We start from the raw sequence: 17,447 nt of genomic DNA, 5'->3' as shown, positions 1-17,447 counted from the left end.
TAATTATTATTGGCATTTTCAAGAACGAACCCAAATATGGTCCCCCTCCCCCCCCACACTCGATTGCTTCTGTTTATGCCGCTTGAACGCTTCGTTTGGACCCTTTTCTGAGGCCTGGCCCCATGATGGCGGTCAAAGTCGGCCATTTTCCTGTGTTAAATGAATGCTGATACCGAAAAACACCGAATAAAAATAAAATTTGTTCAGCCCTCAAAGAGCGAAACAAAAACTTTTGTCTGTCACTTTCGCGCTTTCAATTAATGCGACAAATGTGTTTGTCTTTCGGTATGTGTTTCCTTTCCTTTCCCCGCCAGTCCGCCCTAATACGTGACTCGTCCTCGTCCTCAGCCGAGAGTCCAATGACTTTGCCAAAGTGGCTTTGTTATGCCATTTTAGAACGGCTCTTAAAGACGGTTTCACTACTCTATGACTTGGACTTGGATCAATTAATATGTTTGGGTTTCGCTTCGGGCCAGGCCAAGCCGATATGCCAGCTCCAGCTCCAGCTCCAGCTTCCACTTCCACACAAGTGCACGCGGGTGATATAGAACACTTTGAAAAATTTAATGTCCACAAACTGTCATAAACTGAAAATGCACAGTGAAAAGCCATAAGCACAGCGGGGAGTGGGGGGATGTTCGCGGGGCGGGGAAGGGGGGGAGGTGGTGTCGATGAGAAGGCAGCTGCTAAAGCTGTCAGCCAAAGAATTTAAGTTTCGACAGGGACTACTACGAGCTCTGCTCTGGGGACGACTGCGTGCTGTGCGTGAAAGTGCACTGAAAGAAAATCGATTTGGCATCACACAGAAAAGAGGCTTCAGAAAAGTCCCTTACTTTTCTAAAGTTTCCTGTACATTGAGTGAAATTATTAATTCAAGCTTCAAAGTTTTATGCATCATTTTTTATTAGTCATTGGATGGCCGCCAAAAAGGAGTGTACACCCAGAGAAATTCCTACAAAGTGTTTTATGTTTCAAATAAATATGGGTTGTATTTGTTGGATTTATGGCACATTTTTGTTGACTGTGGGTGGCTTTTCTTTGAGTGTAGAGCAGACCGCAGGCTGTAAGCGAGTCGAGCATATAGATATGTGTGTGTGTGTACAGTACCGCAAAAAGTCATTCACATGAATAACCCGTTGCTCTGGCTTGGTCCCGGACATATCATCGCACATTCTACAGGGCGGAGCAGGGCGTAGCAGGGCGGAGCGGAGCAATCTTGAGGGCTGGGTGGGTGGCGGAGGGGACCTTCTCGGGGCGTGTATTCCGGGAACGAAGGCGGGACGAGACTGTCACTTTCTGCGCCTGCAGCTTTCATTAGTTAAATGTCAATGTTGTGTTTTGTGTCTTCGCCTTGGTCCTGATCCTGATCCTGGCCCCGCTCCCGATGGTTGGGTTTTTTTTTCCATCTTAATTTTAACCGCATGTTGTCCTCTGTTCCTGTACCTGTTTGTGCCGTCTATCTGGCTTCCCTGCTGCCACCTTTCTGTGGGGAGGCTGTGTGTGTGTGTGTGTGTGGCAACATGCTGCTGATTAAATGGCACGCAGCTGCAGCAGGCGTCCTGCATTAGGAATACTCGAGGCACCCGCTGGGTGTCCTGGCTATCCTGGCTGTCCTGGCTGTCCCGGCGCTGGCTGTAAGTAACGATATGCAAATTAAAATTGCTTTCTTGCGCTTTGCCGGGTGCCATCGATGGCACCGTGCACTGAAGAGTCCTTAAAGTCCTGCCACACTTTAATTATCAAAGAAACGCCTCGCATTCCGGCCGGAAGTTGCGCCTATTGCCGGCCAAAACGGCCACTTACATAAGATCCCAATATGGACGCGATGTCCATGGCAACGACTCCTGGCAGTCGTCGTATCGTATGCAAACTTTATTAATTACGCGCCCCAATGGCCAGAAGACCAGAAGACCAGAAAACCAGTCCAGTCTTGTCGGTCGGTCGGGGGTGGTCGTAAACTTTCGCCGTTTGCTATATTTTCCAAATGGAGTTGTTCGTCTCCGTCTCCGTCTCCGTCTCCCCACCACCGGTATCCACATGCAATTTGCAGCCAGAAGAACGAAAATCAAACAGAAAATCCAACTTTTTTTTTAATTAAAAATTCAGCGCTTTTCATTTGGAAGCACGTGGAATTAACAACAGAGAGCAGAAAGCACCAAATAAATATGTACGTAAGCCAAGCCAAACAAATGCCAACCAGTAGAGGATAAATGCAGTTCAATGCGAATTGCAATTTCAAACCAAATCACCGACCATCGTCACCACAAGGAGAGGAGTACCCATCATACAATTAAGCTGAATCTGACATCAGGTTGGCAGCCCCGTTCACAGCAACCCTGGCTCGTTTAGACGTCGCGTCGCTTCGTGTCAGATGGAAAATTCTAGAGAATTCTAGAGTGTTCGGAAATCTGAAATAGACTTAGCTCAAGTAAAAGCCGCAAGAAAGGTGAGTGTGACACGGCACTGTTTAAAGGGACACTAATTCCTTGAGATTTTCAAGGCAGTCGTTTGAAAATGTCAATGGAAACCAATGGAAATGTGGGCAGTGACGGCATCACGGGCTTGACGCCGCCACAGCTTTCGGAAATCGGCTTGGGCACGGCCACAAGAATTTCCAAGATGGAGGTGGAAATGGAAAAGGCAACGGCCAGCGGCCAGCCCGATGGCGATGGCGATGACGATGGCGATGACGAGCTCTTTGTGAAACGGCCCGCTTTCTATGGGCGCAGTCCAATGAATTTCCTCTCGCTGCCCGGGCAAGCTCTGACAGTGGCCAAAGCGGCGAAGGATGGGAACGTCCTGGCCTCTTTCGTCCACTTAATGAGTTGCTTGCCAGCGCAGCGCTGGATGTGGTGCGAGTTCGCATATTCGTTTATCGACGAGCCCATAGCGGGCAGCGCCTTCTACGATCTGGACAAGCTCATGAAGGAATTGGGCTGCCGGATCAGCACGCGCACCATGCCGCGCCGCTGCTGGCAGCTGGTGCGTCAGCCGATCGGCAGGCCGCGACGCTTCTCAAAGGCCTTCATAGCCACAGACCTGGAGGAGTGGGATCACGTGCGCGACCTTGTGCGCCAGATGCAGAAGGGCATCTTCGATGTGAAGAAGCACGAGAACGACTTGTCGCTGCTGCCCAGTCGTGTCCCGATGGCGCTGGCGATGGACACCAAGGTAACGACCTACCTGCCGACCGGATTCGCCCATGGGCTGGTCGTCAGCCACGAGCCCAAGACCAACACTTACCTCGTGAAGCTGAAGATGAGTGTTGGGGGAGCCGCCAAGGAGAAGGTCAAGCAGAAGGATAAGCAGAAGGACAAGCAGAAGCAGAAGGGGAAGGAGAAGGGGAAGGAGCAGGAGGAGCAGTGGCTGCGTCTGCTCGACAAGAAGCTGCAGGGGGACATGGTCTGCGAGAGTCTGCCACTGCCCATAATGATGGTCACGACCATTGAACCCGTTCGTCAGAAGGGTGCCTCCAAGAAGGACGAAAAGTCGGCCACGTTCTCGAGTGCCGGCTTCAGCAAGACCCTGCTGGAGTCCGTGGTGGCGATTAAGAACCTCATGGTCATCAAGCAGAAGACCGTCGACGATTTTATCCAGCTGAACAAGGAGTTCGAGACGCTCAGGGCTCAGCCCACGGTTCGTCGTGACCCGAAGTCGACCGCCGAGCGCGACGAGCAGCAGCGCTGCTTTGCGGCCCACATGATCGCACTGCATCGCGTCAACGGGGACATTCTGAAGCCCCTGCGTATCCTCCATCAGTTTCTGGACGAGTACAAGGAGATGGAGGATCTGAAGGCCAAGACCATGACGGCCCGCGAGCGCTTTCAGCAGTGCCGGCTGCAGTCCGACCTCGATCTGAAGGCGGCCGAGGCTAAGCTCGGCCTCGTGGTCAAATCGGATGCCACACGCGACCTGATTCGCACTCTCCACACGATCCTGTATTTGTGCGGGGCATTGAGCAGCGAAAAGAGCGCCGACATTCGCACCATTATCGATGATATTATGGCCAGCACAATGGTGAATATGCCGCCCGATTTGAGTGCCGTTTTCAAGCAGATGTTATCCAATGTTACACCGCTGTGCGAGGCCTTTGGGCGCGTCCGCAAGGAGCCTACCTTGAAGGCAAGACCAATTGCTAGACAGCCAAAGCCAACGGGAAAGCAACCGGGAAAGCAACCGGGAAAGCCACTGGGAAAGCCACTGCCAAAGCCACTGGGCAAGCCACCGGGAAAGCCACTGGGAAAGCCTCTGCCGCCACAGGTAAAGCCACAGCCGAAGCCACAGCCAAAGCCAAAGCCACAGCCGAAGGTACAGCCAAAGCCCAGGCCAAACCCAAAGCCACAGCCAAAGCCAAAGCCAAAGCCTAAGCCAAAGCCACAGCCACAGCTACAGCCACAGCCACAGCCACAGCCACAGCTACAGCTACCGGAAATAAATTTGGAGGAGTTTGTAATGTCCGAAGCCATTTCTCTGCCTCTGGAGACCTATGACCTCTATCAGTCCTATGAGACGCTGGCAGCGCTCGGAGAGCCCGACCAAATGGACCAGCAGCACGATATCGTCTTCGACGACTTGATGGAGCCACTGCTGGACAATCTCCTGGACGAGTAGACGCATAACAGCTTCCTCTACATACAGAAATAAAGCCATGGCCCCAATTTATGGCATAATTACAAGCCTGGCCAAGTGCACTTGAAGGTCCTTGGTTTTTTTCTGGGCGGCAGGGGGGATGGGAGGGATGGCCCTTTACAGTCTTCTCTTGTACACGTTTCAATACTCCCAAACTATATCGATCTGTGGCGGTGGGGGAAAAGGAGCTGTCTGAGAATGGGTTCCGGAAGGTTTCCGGACAGCTGGAGGCGAGCCCAAAGGAATCCCAGCTTATGCTGGCAGCTCCATTCGGGAGCAAGCTGCACTCAGCTGCCGCCTGCACATAAACTAGAATTTAAAGTGTTTTCCATTTTTTAATTAGCAAATAGATGGAGTGCCTGGAGCTCGTAAATTGTGCGGCCTTTCGTTGGGGCCGTAAAGACATCATTAATATGCCCCCAGCTGCACTGCGGCTCCCCCTGGAAGCGAGAGCGAAAGAAAAATGATCAGCAAAAGACCTGGCTGGGACGATGTGTGTGTCCACTCCCTGGGACTTTATCATGGGATGTCCGCCTCGCCTCGTAAATATTTATAATGCATTGCAGATGCAGGGGCGTCGCCTGCTCTTTCTGTGCGAGCCTTCCGCCCAGGACAAACAAATCTAACAAATGGCAGCAAATAAATCGCATGGTCCAGCTTCCCAGGAGGACGGAGGACGTCTCTATCTGGGGCTCCTCTTAGCGGGGGAGGTGGGGGGGGATCCTAAATGGTTACCAATATGCCCCGCGCCACAGCTACTTAATGCATTGCAGATGACTTAAGTTTCTGTCTGGTTTTTTCGTTGTTTTTCGTTGTTTTTTGTTGCTTTTTGTTTCGGTTGACACTTGATCATTAATTATATTTGCGCGTGGCGGGGCATCGTTTGTGCGGGAATCGAATCTATATATATATAACTACTTAAGTACACATATACACACATACATACATATAGTATACATGTAGCCCTGAAAGCAATCATATAAAAACGCCAACTTAATTGATTAACGATGGGGCTGTGCCGTAGAACTCATGGTCGCTGCCGCAGGCTCGGGCATGGCTTAATCCAAATGGCAAAGAAACTTTCCCCACCCCCACCCCCTTTCCGCCCCCAAACAAGCGCCAACCGCGCGCACCATTTGCTTTATTAAATTGTCATCTATGGTGGGGTTTGTCTTTGGGCTCTGAGTTTCGGGGCTCATACAAAGGCGGAATTGGGTCAGAAAGTGGCCTGCTGATTAAGCTGGGGCATAGGAGTGAGGGTACTCGTGTCCACATCCACATCCAGCCCTCTATCCTTTCCCCCCTGCTGCTGTGTTGCCAAGGGCTAAGCATTTATCGCGCTGGCTTCTGCGAGGGCTACACTCAACGATGATCGACGAGGATTGAAGCCTGGAAATCAGTCGAAATGACTATCAATAGGAGATCGAAATGGAAGGAAGGATGCGTCCTGGGGAGACAGGATTTGCCACGGCTGTGTCTCTGATGGTGGTAGGTCCATTCTTTCTTTCCTTGAGCTCTTTCTGAAGAGCCAATATCCACAAAAATGTAAGGATTGGATAGAGATTTGTATAACCTTTTATGGGGATATATTTCTAGCAATTTTAGTGTGTTTTTTTTCAAGACTTGGGTTATTTATTGGCTGCTCTGCTGTTTTTTAGTGGGTCAAGGGCTTTGGTAATTGATTTCTTATAATTTCCTGGCGCTGCCCCCATCTGGTGTTGCATATTAAATGTAAAATTGATATTCTCGTCGCCCTCCTGGAGGACAACAACAGCACAAGCTGAAGCATTTTGTGGGCCTGTAAATCAAGGAGCGCGTGTATGCGTGTGTGCGTGGATGGGTGGATGGGTGGATGGGCGTGTGTGTGTGGGTGGGTATGGGTGTAAGATGATTTATGAAACGAGCAGCAGTTTGTGGCGGCTGCCGCCGGACACCGGACATCGGACACCGGACACCGGGCTCTGGTCAGCGGGACACAAATGCAAATGTGCAACAAAAATTGGCTGCCACACACAGCAAACAATTGGAGGGGAAAAAGAGCAGCAGAACAGCCAGAACACCCGGCGGCATTGATGGCACAAAGCGGAAATAATGGCTTGAGTTTGGTTTTGGCTTTGGTTTTGGTTTGGTTTGGTTACGTTTTCGCTTAAGTTATAAATTACAATGATTGACGTTGCTTTAAATATTCTCGAAATATGTGATACATGTGTGTGGCTATTTGTTTAACTGAAATGCAGGCCCGTGGCAAGTCCTTGCAGGGGAGTTTTTATGAAATATTTAAGTTTTGCCGGGGAGCGGCAAGGCTGCAAGCTGTCTGCTGCATCTCTGAGTAAAAGTCAGTCGGTTGAGAAGGGTCGGCGACAGGACATGCCCGGAAGAGGATACCCTGTCTGAGCGGAGGGCGGATAAATACTTTGAATCTTGCACCATGAATGTCCTCCACAAGGGCCCAATGTTTATGGGCACAGCTTAGGCGCTTCGCCTGGACTTCTAGTCGAACAATCACAGGCGAGTCGACACAGGCAGTAGCCTTGCCACAATCGCCTCTCGCCTTTGGTGTGGATATGCAAATCGTTTATTTATTCAACTGCCATGTGGCCGTACATTCAGCCCAGCCTTGGGGGCACTGCATAAAAGTATACAGTGTCCCCCAGCCAATATTCATGCTTGTCTGCCGTCAGATCTGGCATCTCTCGAATGAGTTTTTGGGGGACATTTGCAGACACAAATTATAATGTGCTATAATTTGGTTTAATGTACGCACATTGAAACCCTAACCGCAGAAACAACAACAGAACAAAACTCCCTTATTGCCCCCAAGGCCGCCCCTCCTACAGCTACTGCTGTGGCATTGCTCATACGCAGAGTGAGCCGGAAGCGGGGACTGCGAGCGGGGCCGAGCGGGGGGCCAAGGCCGGAAGGGACTCACTCCGTTGAGCTTGTATTCGGAATTTAAATTTCATGCGGCTGACCAAGGTGCACTGATTGCTGAAACATTGAGTATTTTAAAGAGCACAGGACATGGCACATATGGCCATAGCCTTGCCCTTAAGTGACTCTTTAAAGCCTGCCTGAGGAGCAATCCTGTGGCTTGCATAACCCATTTCGAAATCGAAGAGTCCTGGCCAGGTTAAGCTATTAATCGTTGTGTCATGTCCGTGCTTGTGGTAAAATCCTTAGAAATACAGCTTAGATGTTTAGCATTCGGGAAGGGGTGTGAGGAGTCGGGGGGTATGTGTTGTTTGTGCTTCATGAAACAGCAAAAACGTTTCAATTGTGTCAAGCTTGTGAAATGCAACTCGAAAGTCCCCCCCCCCCCCCCCCCCCCCCCTGGCAGCAGAATGCCCATCAGTCAGCAGCCGTAGAGATTATACCTACTGGAGACAGGGGCTTATCGAGGGTATCTCGGGGAAACGGCAACGTAGTCGGCCAACTAGGGTGTCCGGCGACAGACAAAACCCAAAGGAAACGGCAGGGAGGCAATACATTTTCCGCAAATAATTGCGCCTTGTGAACCCAGCTGATGATGCTATCTTCGGATGATTTATACGCAGATATCGGATAATTTAAAGTTGGCCACCATGCCACCAGATAGGGGGCCACCATTCGGAACAGAGAAAAAACCCGTAACATGATTTAAGCGACTGTCGATGCCCCGAGCTCGAGCCGGCACTAGTGCTCTGCCACCCCGCCCCCCGGCAGAGTGGATTGCGGCGACCGGCCACTGATTAGCATATAAATCAAGTGGATTTCAGCCTTCGTCTCGAGGTATTAATTAGGGAAAAAACAACAGCCCCAGGGCCCCCACTGAACTCCGAGGGAGGCCCAAGAAATTAACTTTTTCTTGTAAACTTAATAAAAAAGTTTCCGTTTCTCGGTGCTCGGTTCTTGGTTCGTTTTCTGCTTTTTTCTGGGTTCCGAAAAAAGTTTGGTCGAACTTTGTGCTTAAAATTCCATTTGGATACTATTGCCTCTCGATGCCTAGTCGAGTGGAATTTGCTTGTTTGTTGTGCCTTTCCGTTGTATTGTTTGCTATGGAGAATGCATTCCATGTGGATTTGCCACTTGCCTCTGCTTCTGCCTCTGCCTCTGCCCCAAGCCATCCATCAGTGGGCCCCATCTAGTGTTGGGTAAACTGCGAAAACTGGGAAAAATGTAAAGCGCTTTGCACTTGAGGAAATTGAGTTATGCTGCAAATCCACACACACACAAACCTTAGGTAAAGAGACAGAAGGTGCTTAGATATATTTCACAGGCGACAAAACTTTCAAGGAGGATTTCCTTTTGGGCTGCAATTAATTGGCGAGGCCCTGAGATACCGACTATGGAAATTGTAGTAAAATTAATCTGAAAATATTCGACACACTCGTAAATATATTCCTACAAATTTAATAGATTTTTAATAGATTTCAATCTAAGTAAATTTTTAATTTTTGTTTTCTTTTTTTTTTTTTAGAAATTAGCTTTACTTAAACTATGATCTAATATTAGTGATATTTACATTGGCTATGTAGTAATATTTTAAGAGTTTAGTGATTAGGTTTATATACAAATTTTAATGATGTGTTATTCAGCAAATTTTTGTATTTTTTATGTTCGATGGGTGGAGACCTCTAAGTAAATACTTTATTGACATGTGAGTGTTTCCTTTTCCCCTGAGCGGGAAAATCATGTACTGGCGGCTACAAAATATCTCCAATCTTTCGTTTTTCCTCTCACGCAAATTATCATATCGCGGGGCGGGCGGAAATTTCGAAAGTCGCGTTTCCTGGCTTTTTGCCTTGGCCCGGAGGCAGCAGCTTATCCCCGGCACGGTCTCGAGCTCTGCTCCCCCCCCGGTTGTTGGCCAATTTGCGTCGATTTTTCGCCCTCTATTTTAAGAGCCGTGAGCCGCCATTTGACCGGGGGCCATTCAACAGAGATCCGTTAAACTGCGGCAGATTTGAAAGCCCGGACAAGATTTAATGAATTTATGTCAAGGTGCGAGGGAATGTCTCTCTCTCCCTCTGTCCCTGTCTCTGGGCGCTGGGCAGTGGACAAGTGTCGGATTTGGTCGCTCGTAGGAGACAGGACCTGTCAACAATAAAGCCTGAATGCCATTTTAATTGGCGCATCGGGGCGTTGGCTGCTGGTCGAAAAGGCGCGAATCCTTGGCAGAGAACTGGCTCCCCCAGGACTGGGTACGGGGGAGGGGGATGCTCCGTTTGGCCTTCAGTCGTTGCGCACAATTAAAAGTTGTCCGCGATGTTTGCCCCCGGACCCGGACCCGGACCCGCACCCAAGCCCAAACCCCAGCCCAAACCCAAGCCGAACCACAGCCAGGGTCCATTCCGGTCTTGGCCAAAAGTAGCAAAATGAGCAAAAGTTTAGTGAATTAAGTGCATCGGAGAATGGCAGCCCGTGACGGTCCCGGGGAGTGGTCGGCGACAGCTCAAAGGTCACGGGGTCCCGGGACAAACTTTCCATTGATTTTAGCAGCCACTAGCAAGATTTCAGGGGAGACTTCAAGCCTTAGTATGCCCTGAGTTTAGAGGATACTTAGTCGATCATCAGACCACATTGATTCGGATACGGACTGAGAATGAATTTCGTTTTGTCGCGGCGAGTGCTGCGGATGGGCCGCTGCCAGGTGCTGGAACCAAACATATATAATGTCCGCCAACTGCTGAAGACCTTCGACACGATCGTCTACGCCGCGGATGGGGTGCTGTGGCGCCACGGGCAGGCACTCACGGGCGCTGCCGATACGTTCAATGCCCTGCGGGCGATGGGCAAGAATTCGTTCATCTGCACCAACAACTCGGAGGCCTCGTGCCGGGCCCTGAGCCAGAAGGCACACAGCCTGGGCTTCCTGATAGCCGAGAACGAGATCCTCTCCTCGGCGCAGGCTCTGGCCCGCTATATGCGAGAGCGGAAGTTCAATCGCAAGGTCTACATCGTGGGTGGCCAGGGCATCAAGGACGAGCTGCGGCAGGTCGGGATCGAGAGTCTGCCGCTGGACTTGGCCTCCACGCAGGAGAACTCCATGGTGGACCAGGTGCAAAAAATGTACTTAGATGCGAATGTGGGCGCCGTGGCCGTCGACATGGACTTACCCCTTACACTACATTCATTACTTTAGACAGACAGACAGACACCACGCTCTTACGGCAGTACTTTTGATACCCCTCGCTGTGGGGGGAATGTATGATTGTTTGATAATTAAATTTATGTGGCACTGGCGCGCCCTTTTGGGGGGATCCCGAGAAGGGTCCTGAGAGCGGTTAATACGATGTGTACCTATTATTTCTCGGTGCTGGGCTTGCTCTGTTCAAACAGTGCTTTTTTGCTTGGATCTGTTTCTGAGAAAACTCACAATCTAGTACTGGCTGTGTGGAATGTCAATTGTGGTTTGACTGCTTTATTGTTGTTTCAAAATATCACCTACGAGCAGTTGTAGTCCCGTGCTGAGCCATGTTCAAGCGTACCTGCACGGATCTGACCAAAATACCCATGGAGAAGGTTGACCACAATCGAATCGGTGATATTCGATGCCGACGGTGTTCTGTGGCACCTGAACCGGCCGATCAATGGGGCAGTGGAGACCTTTAATATGATCAAGAGCTCGGGCAGGCAGGTGCTGGTGGCGACCAACCATTCGGGTCTGCTCACCAAGGATCTGGCCGCGAAGGCTCACCAGTTCGGCTACGAGATCCAGGAAGAGCAGATACTGAGCTCGGCGCTGTCCGTGGCCAGGTTCCTCAGCGCGAAGGGGTTCAAAAAGAAGGCGTACATCGTCGGGGAGTCGGCCATTGTCGATGAGCTGGCCAAGGAGAACATCTGCAGCTTCTCTGTGGGCAAGGAGAAGCTGCTCAAGCCCATGGAACAGTTTGCCAAGGATATGTACCTGGATCACGAGGTGGGCGCCGTGATAATCGGCAAGGATGAGAGCTTCAATGTGCCGAAGATAATCAGGGCCAGTTCGTACCTCCAGGAGCCGAAGGTCCTCTTCCTGGGCACCTGTCTGGACACCGCCTATCCGGTGGGCAAAAACCGGATGATTGTGGGCGCCGGTGCCATGGTGGCCGCCGTGAAGGCCATCACTGGCCGAATGCCGCTGATTTTGGGCAAGCCGAATCCCCTGATGGTGGAGCAGCTGCTGCAATGCGGCGTCCTCAAGCGGGAGTCCACGCTGATGGTTGGCGACACGTAAGTGGTCCGTCCTCCTGCCCCACCTGCTCTTACCTCACCCGCCTATTCCAGTCTCTACACGGGCATTCTGTTCGCCAGCAACTGCGGCTTCCAATCGCTTTTCATGGGCACCGGCGTCAGCACCTTGAAAGAGGTGCGCCAGATTTGCAATGACGAAGGACACAGCAAAGTGGACATGATCCCAGACACCTATCTGCCCTCTCTGGGACACTTGCGGGAGTTCCTCTGCTAGATCTGTCGATCATGAACAAAACACATGAATGCATGCCCATCCATCTCGTACACCTTCTAAATGTAATGCTTTAATAAATTCTAGATTAATATGAGTCCGAACATTTTGCCGACTAATTGAAAGCCCGAAAGAAGCCGACGATGCTCTTACCACAGCCTCGATGATGTGTTTTTTGCCATCAATACTGATTGACTTAACTGTTATTTTTGACACATGCTTATACACAGATACACAGATACACAGCCACACAAGCCTCTTGCCACTATTTCAAAATAAAATACAAAATATACAAATTAAAATTGTGCATTCAAGGACCGTCCAGGAAGGGATGCCCTGTCTCTACACAGCATAGGTGAGCGTTTTGGTGGGCCTTCCTTTTGGGCCTCTCCCCTATCTTAAGGTCCTACTCGTTTCCCAAGGAGTATGTGAATGAAACAAAATCGAAGCAACGGAATTCTGGACCTCAAAATGTCCAAATACGGAAAACAGAGTCTCCTCCGTCTCTCCCTGGCGGCCCTGCTTCTGTTTGTGCTGTGCCTGCAGATATGTGCCGCCGCCAGATCGCGTCCCCCCAGACCGACTCCGAGGCCGAATTGGCGCAAGGGGTACAAGGGAGACGGCACCACCCACGAGCAGTTGGGTCTGGTTCACTTTTCTGAAGCTAAACTTTCCAAGTTCAATCTGTCGAATGTGTTGAACTATACGAAGCATGAAAACTACACAAGAAAGTTTACTGCTCTTTTCAAATGGTCGCGAGGCATTTACGACAAGTTCTTTCCAGTTAATGTGACTGTACCAAGGGGTAAGCGGGCCAAGGGGCCAAGATGTGGTTTTAGGCAAATGCCCAAATCTTTGTTGCAGGCTACCTTAGGTTTGTTGGAACGGAGAAGATGGCGCTGGGACGGAAGGTGGACAGAAACGATTGGGCGGCCTGGTTCGCCGCATACTGGCTGTTTTGGCTGTGGGCGAGCATTATCGTCGCTCTCATCGTCCTGATCCCTTTTTTTGGGTGAGTAGATCCCCGTTGGGTTTGCCTGGCAAGACCATTAAAGCTTTAGTTCATTTCTGTCCGTCTCGGTCTCGGTCCGTGGACCATCAGCGTTTTGTATTGCTGCTTTTGCTGCTGTCGCTGCAAGCAGGGCTGTCCGCCCTGCGATATAGCTGCCAATAGGAGGAGGCGTTTCATTTGGGGCACCTGCCTGGCTCTGATCATCGTAATGATCGGGTAGGTAATAAAGATGCTGTTGTGGAGATCCGTTTATGCCGTTTTTGTTCTGCTCTCAGCTTGTGCATGGCCATGGCTGTTTACTCGAATAGCTTGCTGGAACGCGGCCTGGCCAAGACCAAGAGGACCCTGGAAAGGGGTAGCCTGGACACCTGTAATTTCCTGTACGGTGTCCAGGAGCATATAGAGCATCTGTTTGTGAAAAACTTTGAGGAGCTGGAGACGCATCTGATCCATTTGATCATGAGTATAATCTAATTTCCATACCTCACCATACACCTCACCTCCATATCAATTTAATCCATTCCCAATCGTCCGTCTAGATGCACCTAGGCATATAGCCAAGGACTTGAACGATGCTTCAGGGGCTAATTCAATTCAAGAACTCAAATATATATTTGGCAATTTCAGAATCACTGAATATTATACTGACCACAACCATGATTTTCATTCGTATGTTGCGATTACCTCCATAAGACTAAGAGAAGGTACCAGTCCCCATTCCCCAGTCCCCAGTCCCCATAATCCCACTACGAGTAACATTGAATTTTGAAAATTATTTGAAACTACAGCTTTGCGGGGAGTGAAACGCGACATAAACTATGCGGCAACGGTGCTTTGTGGCAGCCAAGAGTGCATCAAATTTCTGGGTCGCTCCGATATCGAGTTTATCGACACATCCAGATGTCTGCATCCGGACAAGGTGTGTGCCTGTTAACAAATTCAAAAATTGACGGAATCTTCATTAAGAATTCTGAATCTATGCAGCTCCCCAGCGTTGAGACAATACAACATGGATTAAGGGCACTTTTTCGGCATGAGCGTAGACCAGATGAGGCACTGGCACGACTGCATGAAATAACCGTATTGATCAAGGAGGAAATGGAACGCGTCGCTGCACCAATGATCCGCGACATACAGAAGGGAAAGAAGCTCTTTGCCGATCAGGCAGACCGCATCAATGAAATAATTGAAGTGGTTATCAGTGACATTCATCTGGCCACACTGCGCTCGACGAGGGCCTTCGACGATCTGTACGTCCGGTTCGATCGGACCCGTAACTATGTGTTAGTGTCCATCGCTGTCTTTGTGGCTGTGGTAAGTGAATGTGGCGCTGAATGTGGCTTTCCTCCGAAACGGAACTAAGCTCCCAAGCTTCGTAATATTCCCTAGATACTGGTTGTCCTGATAATCGCCTTGGCCTTCGGCTGCTTCGGCAAACGTGTCACTGGAGTGAGAGACAATGGTATGAGCCGGAGGATTGGCTCGCACTTCATTCTATTGTGAGTGCCCCTCGGCTATTACGGTCTAGGCTAGTCTGTACTAGTCGTATCTGTATCTGTATCTGTATCTGTTGTCCTTCACTGAGACCCCCTTGGCTACCCCGCAGAGCCATGCTGTTGATAGTCTGCGTGATATCCATTATGCTCATGATTGGACTGTGCTACTTTTTGATCGGCGCCGTGGCGTACAAAGGCGCATGCGCACCACTTACCGAGAAGCAGAGGGCTGCCCGAGAAAGGCTCATCAGCGAGATCAAATTAGAGAGCGATGTCAGCTCTGTGTTTTCCTCTAGGCGGGACGGCTCCAAGGATTCCCTCAAGATATCGAATCTTATCAATGAGTGCGAAGGCGAAAACAGCATCTTTAAATATCTGCGAGAGAATCGAATCTACGACGTGGACGACTTGATACGAATCCGCGTCATGACCCCAATGGAAGCCGATTTCTCACTTTTCCAAGATCTAGATCTATCCGATTTTTTCCTATTAACACCAAAGGACATAGACGTGTACACGGCAGCGGCGAACTCGTCCCTCGACCGTGTCCATCCTGATCTGTGGTATGATACCCTATGCTATGAGTATGTGGCAATCGATTTTGAGAATCTCCGAAGGGGCCTGAAGAAATTAGCTCGCTCACTGCCGTGGAATTACTACCAAGCGGCAAAGGCTGCTTTCGAAAATGAATATGAAAACTTAGAAGCATTTCATAACGAATATACTCCGTTTCTGGAAGAGAATGTCGTGGAGGTGTTGCGCTATGCCAGTTGGATCCAAAGTCAAATTGAATACGAGTACTACAGCTTTGGCGACTCCATCAGACTCTTGTTAAAAAATATTCAGAATACCGAGATGTTTATACGGGACATGGGCAAGCACTACCTTGCCAATATTGGCAAAAATCTGACCACTGTGATTCAGCAACAGGTCAACAACTACATCAAAATGGTTGTCCATGAGGCAAACACTAAGGTGGGACACTGCCAGCCACTCACCTACATATATGACTACAGCCTGGACACGGTGTGCAGCGACCTGGTTGACCCCATAGTGAGTACTAGTTATGGTTGACCCCTTCCCGCCCCCTCACATTGATTTCGATTTTACCTCACCAATGACATGTGCCTGTAGATCGGCTGCTGGCTGGGCATATTGGTGTCTGCCTTCCTTCTGATAGGCGTACTCTGTATCGGCCATCGCCTGCAGTGCCTGTACAAGCAGATCCAGACGAGGCCCAGGCCGTTCGTCGTGGGACCGACCAAGAGTCACAGCTGTCCGTACTGCATTAGTCGATCGGAGAGGCTGGCAGGCGGTGATCCTGGTGGGTCTGGTGGGTCTGGTGGGGCTGCACATTGTCCCTGCGGTCTTCAGGACGACTTTGCACGAGCGGCGATTCTCGACGTGGAGCAGGCGATTGAAGCAACGACGAATCATCCCATGGAATTGCCCCTGCCCTTGCCAATCAGGGATCCAGAGCCCAGTACAGACGGGAAGAATAAGTTGGATTAGCCAATGGTAGAGAGTCGAATATTCGACTATCCTGTTATGGCCCCTGTTATGTCAAAGCCCGTCAAGTCTGTGAGTATTTAAAGCTTGTGAAATTCAATCGTCAATCTTGAGTGGAGGAGAAGACGAAGCAGAACTGTTGCCGAGCGTTTAGGCACTGTCGCCTTCAGATTCGATGGGTTTCCGGCGGATTAATTACATTTTTCGATGACATGCTGTGGCCGTTCAAAGGCAAATAATTAATTGGCAAACACCATGGCGGGGTCAACACTTTGTCAACGAATCAAACCGAAATTCTTGTCATTTGTCAAAGGCATGATAATCCCGGGCAGTATTAAAAACTCGTCAGGCAAAAAATACTTTCCCTGCCGTTGACATTATCAAGGGGCTGATTTATTATCATCCATTGTCCAGGGGCACTTCAATGTGGCAGGAGCACTGTGGCTTCTTTGGAAACTCATTCGTTGTTTCTAGGAAAGATCGGCGGAGAAGAAAACCCAACTGTGGCCTCTCTGCTGGTACTCCGGGGAAGTCCTCCTGTCAAACACACACTTCCACTGGAGCCCACATAAAGAAATCATAAATATTCAGCTTTCATCGGGCTCTGTGCTAATCCGCTCCCCCTTGTCCCCTAATTATTTGTGGTTATCGCAAATCCGAGTCCGCCTCTTATGGGATTATGGGCACGGCCCGGGGCTGGGCCCTGGCGCACGTGCGTTCCCCGTAATTCACTTACGAACAAGGATGTTTCCCTGCTCTGCGACTGTGTGTGTTTGTGTGTGTGTTTTGTGTCTTATTGTTATGGTTATTATTTAAATTCCTTTGTGTGACTTGTGCATTATTATCGGGGCGCCTGCTGACAACGTGCTCGGCCTGCTTAAGCATAGGTGCGTGGTCCTGGCCCACCCCCCCACCCCCCCAAGGTCGCCCTAATTGAATGGCAGGCAAAGTGGCCGTCCAAAGTGCTCGTTAGTGAATCCCCCCCCCAATCCCTCAATGTAGTTATTATTTAAAACTCTCCCAGACGAGGCTCTCAGACAAATGAAAACAATTTCGGATTTCTCATCATCATTTATTTGCTCAATCCTTGAAATTAGTTATGACGACTGTTCGGTTACGTATTCGATACAACTATACAATATTAAGGCTAATCTAATTCTAAATAAATAGTACAAGTATTTAGTTAACTGAGAAGCCCTTTGGGTTCTCGCGGGGGGGTGGGGGCTTGGTATTCCCAAATGATGAGTATTTCTTTTATTTTGTTACATGGTAAAATAGGGGCATTCTGTTCTCGTATTTATTGCAGGCCGGAGAGGAGGATGATGGCTGGAATTTCTTCGAATCCCGGACTCCCATTCCTGGACTTATTTTCAATGGAAAG

General features: G+C 49.8%; 5 protein-coding genes across 6 annotated transcripts; all 5 read left to right on the top strand.

Moving 5' to 3' along the window:
- Positions 1 to 2,398: 2,398 nt before the first annotated feature.
- LOC113566405 lies at positions 2,399 to 4,122 on the top strand (the record flags this gene model as incomplete). The annotated part of the gene is made up of 2 exons (XM_026991837.1): positions 2,399 to 2,446; positions 2,501 to 4,122. A coding segment is annotated over exon 2 (1,608 nt), but the record flags the coding sequence as incomplete, so codon positions are not given.
- A 6,088-nt stretch (positions 4,123 to 10,210) lies between these two features.
- On the top strand, positions 10,211 to 10,750 carry LOC6594725 (phosphoglycolate phosphatase 2). Its single transcript, XM_026991835.1, has one exon. It carries the CDS (start codon positions 10,211 to 10,213, stop codon positions 10,748 to 10,750), a length of 540 nt encoding a protein of 179 aa, XP_026847636.1.
- A 291-nt stretch (positions 10,751 to 11,041) lies between these two features.
- Positions 11,042 to 12,089, top strand: LOC6600616 (glycerol-3-phosphate phosphatase). The gene is made up of 2 exons (XM_002025536.2): positions 11,042 to 11,817; positions 11,872 to 12,089. The coding sequence occupies exons 1-2, from the start codon at positions 11,222 to 11,224 to the stop codon at positions 12,050 to 12,052; spliced, it is 777 nt and encodes a 258-aa protein (XP_002025572.2). The 5' UTR covers positions 11,042 to 11,221; the 3' UTR covers positions 12,053 to 12,089.
- Positions 12,090 to 13,129: 1,040 nt separating this feature from the next.
- On the top strand, positions 13,130 to 15,348 carry LOC6600615 (prominin-like protein). The gene is made up of 8 exons (XM_026991834.1): positions 13,130 to 13,277; positions 13,337 to 13,524; positions 13,601 to 13,765; positions 13,850 to 13,980; positions 14,046 to 14,375; positions 14,451 to 14,560; positions 14,668 to 15,141; positions 15,297 to 15,348. Exons 1-8 carry the CDS (start codon positions 13,270 to 13,272, stop codon positions 15,346 to 15,348), a joined length of 1,458 nt encoding a protein of 485 aa, XP_026847635.1. The 5' UTR covers positions 13,130 to 13,269.
- Positions 15,131 to 17,396, top strand: LOC6600614 (prominin-like protein). 2 transcript variants are annotated; one of them, XR_003409076.1, is made up of 3 exons: positions 15,131 to 15,610; positions 15,692 to 16,138; positions 17,373 to 17,396. XR_003409076.1 is itself a non-coding variant. In XM_002025534.2 (2 exons), the coding sequence occupies exons 1-2, from the start codon at positions 15,413 to 15,415 to the stop codon at positions 16,067 to 16,069; spliced, it is 576 nt and encodes a 191-aa protein (XP_002025570.1). In that variant the 5' UTR covers positions 15,131 to 15,412; the 3' UTR covers positions 16,070 to 16,409. The 2 variants fall into 2 exon arrangements, 1 of the variants encoding a protein (XP_002025570.1); XM_002025534.2 differs by lacking the exon at positions 17,373 to 17,396 and having other exon boundaries at positions 15,692 to 16,409.
- The last annotated feature ends 51 nt before the right edge of the window (positions 17,397 to 17,447 follow it).

The sequence above is a fragment of the Drosophila persimilis genome, unplaced genomic scaffold, assembly GCF_003286085.1.
Source record: "Drosophila persimilis strain 14011-0111.01,24,50 unplaced genomic scaffold, DperRS2 tig00000686-arrow-arrow-pilon, whole genome shotgun sequence".
Classification (NCBI taxonomy): Eukaryota; Metazoa; Arthropoda; class Insecta; order Diptera; family Drosophilidae; genus Drosophila; species Drosophila persimilis.
Note: the sequence above shows the minus strand (reverse complement) of the source record. Positions and strands in the feature narration are given on the sequence as shown.

Coding starts and splice junctions, on each gene's coding strand:
- LOC6600614 (XM_002025534.2), top strand. CDS start 15,413: ATGTTTATACGGGACATGGGCAAGCACTACCTTGCCAATATTGGCAAA. Junction 15,611..15,691: donor GCGACCTGGTTGACCCCATA/GTGAGTACTAGT, acceptor ATGTGCCTGTAG/ATCGGCTGCTGGCTGGGCAT.
- LOC6600615 (XM_026991834.1), top strand. Junction 13,766..13,849: donor CTCCATAAGACTAAGAGAAG/GTACCAGTCCCC, acceptor TTGAAACTACAG/CTTTGCGGGGAGTGAAACGC. Junction 14,561..14,667: donor GGCTCGCACTTCATTCTATT/GTGAGTGCCCCT, acceptor GCTACCCCGCAG/AGCCATGCTGTTGATAGTCT.
- LOC6594725 (XM_026991835.1), top strand. CDS start 10,211: ATGAATTTCGTTTTGTCGCGGCGAGTGCTGCGGATGGGCCGCTGCCAG.
- LOC6600616 (XM_002025536.2), top strand. CDS start 11,222: ATGATCAAGAGCTCGGGCAGGCAGGTGCTGGTGGCGACCAACCATTCG. Junction 11,818..11,871: donor ACGCTGATGGTTGGCGACAC/GTAAGTGGTCCG, acceptor CGCCTATTCCAG/TCTCTACACGGGCATTCTGT.